This window comes from Melanostigma gelatinosum (genome assembly GCF_949748355.1).
Source record: "Melanostigma gelatinosum genome assembly, chromosome: 13".
NCBI classification, from domain to species: Eukaryota; Metazoa; Chordata; class Actinopteri; order Perciformes; family Zoarcidae; genus Melanostigma; species Melanostigma gelatinosum.
The window spans coordinates 23559083-23568343 of NC_136646.1; the positions used below are offsets into that span (position 1 = coordinate 23559083).

General features: G+C 44.5%; 2 protein-coding genes across 2 annotated transcripts in view; both read right to left on the reverse strand.

The window, feature by feature from the left end:
• The window catches only part of rpl27 (ribosomal protein L27), a 106671-nt gene extending 102447 nt beyond the window's left edge, over positions 1–4224 (reverse strand). Inside the window, exon 1 of the mRNA XM_079281525.1 lies at positions 4218–4224. The gene's annotated coding sequence lies outside the window, so the exon portion shown is untranslated. The remainder of the gene's footprint in view (positions 1–4217) is intronic.
• eif3d (eukaryotic translation initiation factor 3, subunit D) lies at positions 160–7856 on the reverse strand. The gene is made up of 15 exons (XM_079281521.1): positions 7767–7856; positions 6529–6654; positions 6403–6448; positions 5959–6095; positions 5743–5828; positions 5519–5591; positions 4373–4488; positions 4169–4301; positions 3672–3819; positions 2986–3116; positions 2681–2766; positions 2365–2494; positions 2086–2228; positions 464–656; positions 160–376 (listed from the first exon to the last, which is right to left on the reverse strand). The coding sequence occupies exons 2-15, from the start codon at positions 6649–6651 to the stop codon at positions 272–274; spliced, it is 1650 nt and encodes a 549-aa protein (XP_079137647.1). The 5' UTR covers positions 6652–6654; positions 7767–7856; the 3' UTR covers positions 160–271.
• Between the last annotated feature and the right edge of the window lie 1405 nt (positions 7857–9261).

Below are 9261 nucleotides of genomic sequence, written 5' to 3' on the forward strand. Positions count from 1 at the left end.
GGGGTTTTTTCTTCAACAATAGGCGACTTAAACATGATCGAAATATCATGCTTTTAGGATTTCATGTGCTATATTGTTTCACATTAATAATAAAAATATATATAAGATAAATTGCCCAGCCCTAAAGTGAAACATTAGTTTATGACATTGATGGTAAAACTATACAAACAATATGGTTTTCATGTCACCAAAACATTTCAGTCTCCAGAGTGAAACCATCGACATGCAGCCAAAGCTCAAGCTGTGTCTGTACATGAACAGTCGCTACCAACTAGAGCTCACCCTCTTCCTCCTCATCTTCATCTTCTTCCTCCTCCTCCTCCTCTTCATCAGAGCTGAAGGTCCCATCAGGCAGGCTGTACACCCGAATCACTTGCTGTTGACAAAAACAGAATATCGACCCGTCAGCACAACAATTCACAGCTAGTGTTAATGCGTCCCCGAGGAGTGACTGGCGGCTCACCTTGTTGGGGTCCTTGAGGATGAGGTACTTGCCCTCGTCCAGCTTGCGGCAGATGTCGATGACGCAGCGGAGGATTCCCCAGGCGTTCTCCATGCTCAGGTTGATCTGGCTGGCGAACTCGTTGGGTTTGAACTGCTGGGTTCCCAGGACGACGTGACGAGCGGAGTCCTTTGCGTGGTACCGAGACACGTACCTGAAGAGCACACAGAGATGCAACGACTACAGTCAGTCCACGCTGACACAAACGGTTAGAATGTCCGCTTATCGTCTCTTTACAGGTCACTGAATCTTTCATGAAAGACATTAGTTTGTGTCCTGGCCTTCCAACCCAGAAACCAGCAGAGCAAATGTTTACAGAGGCAAAGGACAGATATAAGGGGTTCATTTCAGGCGGTGTGCTTGCTGACGTGATAAGAGTGAAAACTTGGATCAAGTCCACGCAGCAAAGTTATCAAGATAACACAGTAAAGCTGCTTCTTAAAGCAGCTTTCTGAAAGTAACATGAAAGCTGCCTCCAGTGAGTCACCCGTCAATTACTTTAGTTAATGCTAGCAGCTGATAGCGGGGCAGCCGGCTGTACGATAGCGGGGCAGCCGGCTGTGCGATAGCGGGGCAGCCGGCTGTGCGATAGCGGGGCAGCCGGCTGTGCGATAGCGGGGCAGCCGGCTGTGCGATAGCGGGGCAGCCGGCTGTGCGATAGCGGGGCAGCCGGCTGTGCGATAGCGGGGCAGCCGGCTGTGCGATAGCGGGGCAGCCGGCTGTGCGATAGCGGGGCAGCCGGCTGTGCGATAGCGGGGCAGCCGGCTGTGCGATAGCGGGGCAGCCGGCTGTGCGATAGCGGGGCAGCCGGCTGTGCGATAGCGGGGCAGCCGGCTGTGCGATAGCGGGGCAGCCGGCTGTACGATAGCGGGGCAGCCGGCTGTACGATAGCGGGGCAGCCGGCTGTACGATAGCGGGCAGCCGGCTGTACGATAGTGGGGCAGCCGCCTTTAGCGAGGCTAGCTGGCGCTGCCATGTTCTAAATGTCAAAACGCTTTAATAGACGACGTCGTTCTGAAGCCAGACAAGTAACGAGACCAAATGTCATCGTCCTCAAAGTACACGGTGCGACTCAGGCTGGACTCTGACGGTACCCTACACTGATCTGCCCCAACATTTAAGTATTGTTGGGGTAGATCAGTATTAAGTATTATTTAAGTACTGGTCACAAAACACCCATTTTTCAAATGTACAAAACTTGTAAACGTGCTCAGTTTCCAGTTCACTAGGTACACGAACATACTACAGTCCTGCAATACATCCTCCCTTCATGAAGAGTAGAACGTTTTTTTTTTTTGTTAAACATTTTGTGGTTCTAATGAATACCTGCAGATGTTTCTATTATTTTGTCCACCTCGTTTAGTTCAGTGAGGACAAAAACAACGCAATGATTTATAGCAGGACTGTATTAGACCGCATTAGTTTAAGCTAGGCGTGCCTAACAAACTGACAACGGACTGCATGTCTCTAAATAATCAACAGAAATGATCGTAAGTAACAATGTTATTGTGCTGAATGCTCTTGGTGACACAAAATATATATATACACACAGAGTACCAGTACATCATGTGTGTGTTTCTCACCCCAGTTTGAGGTACTCGGATCCAGCTAGCATGGCGCAGCAGGTCCAGCGGGCCAGTTTGTAGCTGTTGTTCTTCAGCTCGGTGGCCAGGACGGCTCCTCTCTGCGAGTCCAGCTTCTGACGCCAGTCCACCCCATTACAATGCTGAAGGTACAACAGAGAGAACAAAGCGGTTTAGTTTTGAAAATCTAAAAAGACATTGCTAATATTCTTAACGAAACTGATTCCAGTCGGTAATATCAAGTAAAGTAGCTCGGGACTTCTCCACGCTGCCTCCTACCCTGGAGTCCCACTCATTGAGAGTCTTGACGTTAATGAAGGACACTTCTCCGTTGGCACCAGTCATCACTCCGTCGTGTTCACAGCGAACAATCAGATCAATGTCTTCCCCGAGCTTCCACTGGCGGTACCTAAATAACACAAACAAGCAGTCAGCCTGGGAGGAAACAGTGAGTACAGCCAACAGCAGTTTTATTGTCACGTGATAATAGGATAAAAACATCTAACATTTCACATTCAAGTAGCTTATCAGTACTTTACACCATGTACGGGCTTACAGATGTTAAGTAACCCTAACCACAGGGTTCAGGGCCTACCTGTAGGCCACAGATGCCACCTCGCTCTTGTCCGTATCCTCCTCCACAAACGGGTTGGAGGTAGGAAACTTGTACCGCTCTCCACCCTGAATAAAAGAAGAAAATAGTCAAAAGGAAAATCATCAATTTGTAACGTGCAACTACAGACAAACCATGTATGACTGGAGGCACTCGCTGAAGCAAAGGTTTGACATTTTGGGAAATCCGTTCATATGCGTTTTGATGGGAGTGAGAAAATTGTCTGTCTGCTGCAGCCGGTTAGCTTAGCTTAGCACAAAGACCTGAAACAGGTTGGGGGTTCTCACCACGCGTAAACACTGCTGGCTGAAGTTGTGGTTGATGTACGTGGCCTCCATCGCCAAGTTACGAGGAGAGTTGAAGGAGTTGCCCTCATCCTGCGGCGGCTCGTTGGCGGTCTCACTCACGGTGAGCAGATCTGAGAGGAGCAGTTACAGATGTTACAGATGTTACAGCGGTAAAGCAACACTGGCTGGTAAAATGCAGTGGTGGAAGTAAATACTCAGATCCTTTGCTAACGTAAACGTACTAATATCACGCTGTGAAAATACTCCACGAGAAGTAAAAGTACTGCATTCAAAAGTATGCGAGTAGTATCAGCTACATGCATCTTTAGTATATAAAGTAAACGTATTGATAGAGGAGCGAAATGTTCGCCGTCAGTGTGGATTAATATTACTGCTGCATTATTCTCTATTATGCGTTGTAGCTTTATATCCTGGTGGTTAGTTTAATCTGCATCAATGCATCACATTCTACAATATTATATATATATTATATATATTATAATATTATATATATATTCATGTTTGTAGCGTCTGTTCTTTTTAGAGATACGAGGTTCTCACAGGACAAACAGCTGTTTTCAGCTTTGTGACGATGCTTTTAACAGCTGATCCAAGAGGCTTCGTAAACTGTTTATTGTTAAGGAGGGTCGTCTCAACACATACAGGAAACACCGTCAGCGCCTCACCAAAGTCAGAGTTGTCTCTCTTATCAAAGAACAGCTTGTTGCCGACTCTCTGCACGATGATGTCCCAGGAGTTGACTGAGCGCGTGCAGCACATCAAGGTGGCCAAGATGGCGTCCGTGGCAAACACATTGCCCTGAGTCTTAGCCAGCTGAAAGAGAACACAAATACAGTTTGAAAGAAGAAACCATTTTTATTGTCATATACATTTGTACACATACACGAAATTTGACGACTGCATTTGACCCATCCCTGTATATAGGGAGCAGTGGGCTGCCATTGATCGGCACCCGGGGAGCCGGGGGTTCAGTGTATTGCTCAGGTACACTTCGACACGTGACACGTCCCAGTCGGGGATCGAACCGTTGACCTTCCGGTTCCCAGACGACCTCTTAACCCAGCGCGCCACGATCGCCCCCGTTGTTGTCAAAGAAAGCATGAAAACAACAAGTTGAGATTGATGTTTGCTGAAGCAGCTCCTCGTGTGTAAACCCGTTTACCTTGCGGATGACGGGGTCGTCGGTGGTAGTGACGGTGTGGAAGATCCTCTTGATGCTCTTCAGCTGCTTTTCATTGCGGGTGGTGATCCGGTCAAAAGCCTTGTCGTAGTGCTCCAAAGCACCGCAGCACTCGCTGCAGGAAACAAGAGCTCGTCACCTTCTGGAGTCACATTAATGACCGACGGGTGAGAGCGCTTCACTTACATGTCATCGGGGTCGGCCACCTCCATGTATCTCATCTTCATCAGCCGGGGGAAGTCCATCTCCTCCTTCACCTCCCAGTCGCTCCTAACCTCCACTGAGGAGTCTCTGGGCTTCAGCTGGGACATGAAGGACATGGACATGGAGAGGGTGGTGTAGAGGGAGGGAGGAAGGTAGAGAGGGAGGGCGGTGTAGAGGGAGAGGGGGGGAGGAAGGTAGAGAGGGAGGGCGGTGTAGAGGGAGAGGGGGGGAGGAAGGTAGAGAGGGAGGGCGGTGTAGAGGGAGAGGGGGGGAGGAAGGTAGAGAGGGAGGGCGGTGTAGAGGGAGAGGGGGGAGGAAGGTAGAGAGGGAGGGCGGTGTAGAGGGAGAGGGAGGGAGGAAGGTAGAGAGGGAGGGCGGTGTAGAGGGAGGGGGGGAGGAAGGTAGAGAGGGAGGGCGGTGTAGAGGGAGAGGGGGGAGGAAGGTAGAGAGGGAGGGCGGTGTAGAGGGAGGGGGGGAGGAAGGTAGAGAGGGAGGGCGGTGTAGAGGGAGAGGGGGGGAGGAAGGTAGAGAGGGAGGGCGGTGTAGAGGGAGAGGGGGGGAGGAAGGTAGAGAGGGAGGGCGGTGTAGAGGGAGAGGGGGGAGGAAGGTAGAGAGAGGAAAGAGAGAGAGAGAGAGAAAGATGGTTGCACAGAAAGAACAAATGTTAACACAGATGCCACCAAATCAAATCCTCAACAGAAGAATCAACATGCGAAAAGAACACAAAGAATTATCTCTCTCACAATTATTCACAATTTTGACATTCATATTTTAAACACCTTCTCAAACATCTGTTCACTTAAAGACTTGTTTGTTCTGAGTGCCCAGTACAGAGCTGTACCTAACAATTACTGACATTATTGATTAAATCTGCCAGTTATTTTCTCAACAGTGAAAAATGTCGGGTCGGTTATAATTTCAAAGTTTGTCCAGACAACACCATAAAACTCAGTCATCAAAAAAAAGCAGTAAATCTATTTCTGCTTGAATAATGACAAAAACAAACAGAAATTAATTTACCGATTATGAAAATATACGATTAACGTTCTGACAAAAATTTGTGGATTGATAACTACAACTACATGTTGCAGCTCTGATGCAACAACAAAGCCAATAACCGATGGATACCTGGGATTTCTGGTCCCACTTCTGACGAACACCAAACTGCTTCTGGAACTTCTTCTGCAGACGCATGCGATCCCTGAAAGACACAAGTGTGAAGTATTAACAACATGATCAGCTGTCAGAGAGGGCGAGAGAGATGAAGAGGTGTCGAGAGAGAGATGAAGAGGTGTCGAGCGAGAGGTAGATGTGCAGACGTGCCCTCACAGACAGTATCTGATGGTTCTCACCTCTCCTTCTGCTTGGCGCTCTTCGGCAGTGTCTGCATGTTGAACTGAGTCAGGTTCCTTCGGTCTTTGTCTCTGCGCAGATTCCTCTGTAGAACCAAACTAACGTGTTATTCGATTCTTACATTTTAAATCAGCAGAACGACATGTATTGTTGGGTGTGTGTGTGTGTGTGTGTGTGTGTGTGTGTGTGTGTGTGGGGCCTTCTGGGGTTCGTACCTGAGCAAACCTCATGCGGTTCCTCTGGTAGGCCGTCTTCTGCGTCTTGGCCGTGTCCACCAGCTGGAAGCTCGTCTCATCCTCCTCGTGGAAGTAGGCGTACTGACTCCCGCCTCCGAACTGAGAAGAATATTTATCTGAAGCCAAAAAATACACAAGAAAATCAACTTGAATCCATGTAATAATCTGTGTATTTGCTCTTTATTTCAAAATGTTTGAATGCTGGAAATGACTCCGTTTCCCACAAGTGGACGATGTCTTTGTGGTGATTAATTAACTTGGAGAAACATTGAAGATGTGTATTCACAGTCTTTCAATTTGAATCTGTATTTTCAACCGTTCTGACACACAAACGTATGAAGTGAAACCACTAAACTATATTTTTAGAAGGAGGGACACTCAAATAAAATCTGTATCTGAGGAACATTTGGACAGACGTCTTACTTGTGTATCTCTTGTCTTGATAAGTGGCTCCGGTCCAGTCAGCGACCTGACAGAGAGAACAAACAACGTGAGGAAAACTTCTTTCATTAGAGACCTTTAATAATGTTCCATGTGAGAAGAACAAACCTTCCCCAGACGGTCTCCTTTGCTGAACGGCTGGTAGGGCATGTCTTTAAACTTCTCCGGGACCGCACAGGGACCCCATCCGGACGGGTTGTCCTGGATCACTGGGGCGTTGAACTTTGCCATGACCTGAAGTCAGAGAGAAAGAGACAAAATGTCTGAAATTGTGTCCAGATATTTAAACACAGCGTGAAGGTCTAAAGATGCACAAGGTCTCGGGCAATGAGCAGCACGGATTTATCCAGCAATGCACTCAAATAAATATGCACTGATCAGCTTACGCAGTCATCATCAACCCCCAAACATCTAACAACCAAGTATCACTTCAACAACATTGTTCTAGATTTATTTTCTATTGTTTGGCCAATCAGTGATTTTAATAACCTTTTATGCACTGACTCACATCTTTTCTTACTATTATTCGCAGTGATTAACTGCAGAAAACATCAAAGTTAGTAGTTAAAATTATTAAAACGGATACCACGTATATCTGTCACCCTCTACTGTTATTTTTTAATTTTTGTTTCTGCTGAGAAACAGTCAGGAACGTCCAACAACACATGCCATTTTTATCTTTAATTTTATCTTTATTTGAAATTTCTCTAAGTGCCTTTTGTTGTGCCTTGTTTTGTCTTGTTTGTGTATTGTGGAAAAGCCAATAAAAACATTTCTCAAAAAAAACCGGATACCAGCAGAAGTGACACCACTCCGTCACACAGTTAGCTGCTCAATATGTTTAATTAAGATGACATTCTGGAGAATATATTGAATAACTTATTTATATTCTTTGAGTAAAGCTTAGGCGTTGGTCGGCTGATACAAAGACATTTATATCTCACAGCATCTTTTAGCTAACATCTGGCACCACTAGTTAACATGATCTTATGTTACCTTCACTTGTACCGGCGTCACATGCTGACGATACACTAAATTAGCTTATATCTGACAAATATCGAAGAGGACACATAACTGATTTAGTGAACCTAACTATCCAAACGATATCAACTAAAGATAACCAAACTTTCTCCCGGATGTTGAATGTTTTATCGGGTGTGACTCGTTTAGCTAACGGTGGCTAACGCTAGCCATCTTGCCAGGTGGCCGCGCTAGCCCGGCTAAGCTAACTTGGGTGTCAGTCCGCAAACATGACTCATGACACATGACTCTCTACGATTTAACTTTAAACACGACTGAAACCGGTGGCTTCTCATACGTCTGTACATGTGTTTCTGTAATCCTACCGTGATGGATGAGACACCCTATCTATACTTTTACTCCAAGCAGTCCTCAAACTATGCAAAACCCCGACGGAGCGCCGGTGAGAAAGGAAGTGACGATTTACCGTAAAGCGGAAACTGCCGTATTACGAGTGGAGCTGTCATAATGCTGAAGGTCTACGAGGCGTTCGAGAGCTATGGTGTAAATGTATATATATATATATATATATATATATATAATTAGCATGACAAATATATTATCTATTATATATACATAGGCGACATGTATTTTAGCAGATAATATCACACCAGCCCTAGTTGCAACATTTTAATGTCTGGTCTACCTTGACTTGACTATGTCAGACATAATCCCGAGTACTATACTGCCCTCTGGTGGTCATAGTGCGTAACTATATGTCTCTATAAAGTACCTTTTATTTTCACGGTTTTAACCGGAAGTACTACTATGCTATTGTGTTTAGCTTGATTCTAGCAGAGCGCACTTGTAATTACTCACTGCGACCACTAGAGGGCATACATATACATTTTACATATACAACTGTTATGGTTGATGAATTATGCTTTATTGTCTTTCAGTTATAAACGATGTATTTATTGATGGCTAACTTTAACTAGAGCCATTGCAGGAGGATAAACTTAAACGTATTACCTAAAATGAAATACTCCTCACCTTCACCAAAATATACTAGTACATTCACAAACGTAGTATATTATTGCTGTAGTTATTAATAATATTGGTAAAGAGTGCAGTTTTTCCAACCGTGACAACAAGAGAAAGGAAAGAGAACTATGAAAAACGATCTGTCATGATACTAATTCAAGTTAGCGTGTTTCTGATTGGATCACAACTTTATTTTGAAAGAATTGAACGGAAGTATTACGATGCTATCATGTCTAGCTTGACTACGATACTTTGAGTGTAACTCCTCTCTGTGACCACTGGAGGGCAGCAAACACTCAAGAGTGTCAGGCAGAAAACTGTTACTAACACGGCTCAACGAACAACAGTAAAACTAGTTTTAAATCCAGTGACGCAGTTCTACACTTGACCACTAGAAGGCGTCTCAATGCAATACTGTCACTTCCGGTGAATGTTTTCAAATTAAGACAACCAAATAACCAAATAATTAAATAATAAAATACTAAAAATAATTCAATAAAAAAAATAAAAAACGAAACTAAAATAATAAAAACATAAAAAATAATAACAAAAGAATAATAAAATAACGTATTAATAATAATAATAATAAAAATAATAATTATTATTAAAATAGTTTTTCTTCTTAATTACAATTACAAAGTGCTTTCCAAAGGAAAGACATAAGGAAAAAACACATACAGCATATGTACACATACATCCCCAGATTTGTTTATTTCACATATATGGAGAAATACAGCCTCACAAACATGCCAAGGAAACAGCAGTGTCTCTAATATCTTATTATATCATATTATACTACTCACGATATAACAAAGGCAAAGGCATTTGTGAAATTAT

Coding starts and splice junctions, on each gene's coding strand:
- eif3d (XM_079281521.1), bottom strand. CDS start 6,651: ATGGCAAAGTTCAACGCCCCAGTGATCCAGGACAACCCGTCCGGATGG. Junction 6,449..6,528: donor AAGGAGACCGTCTGGGGAAG/GTTTGTTCTTCT, acceptor TCTCTCTGTCAG/GTCGCTGACTGGACCGGAGC. Junction 4,489..5,518: donor AGTGGGACCAGAAATCCCAG/GTATCCATCGGT, acceptor TTCATGTCCCAG/CTGAAGCCCAGAGACTCCTC.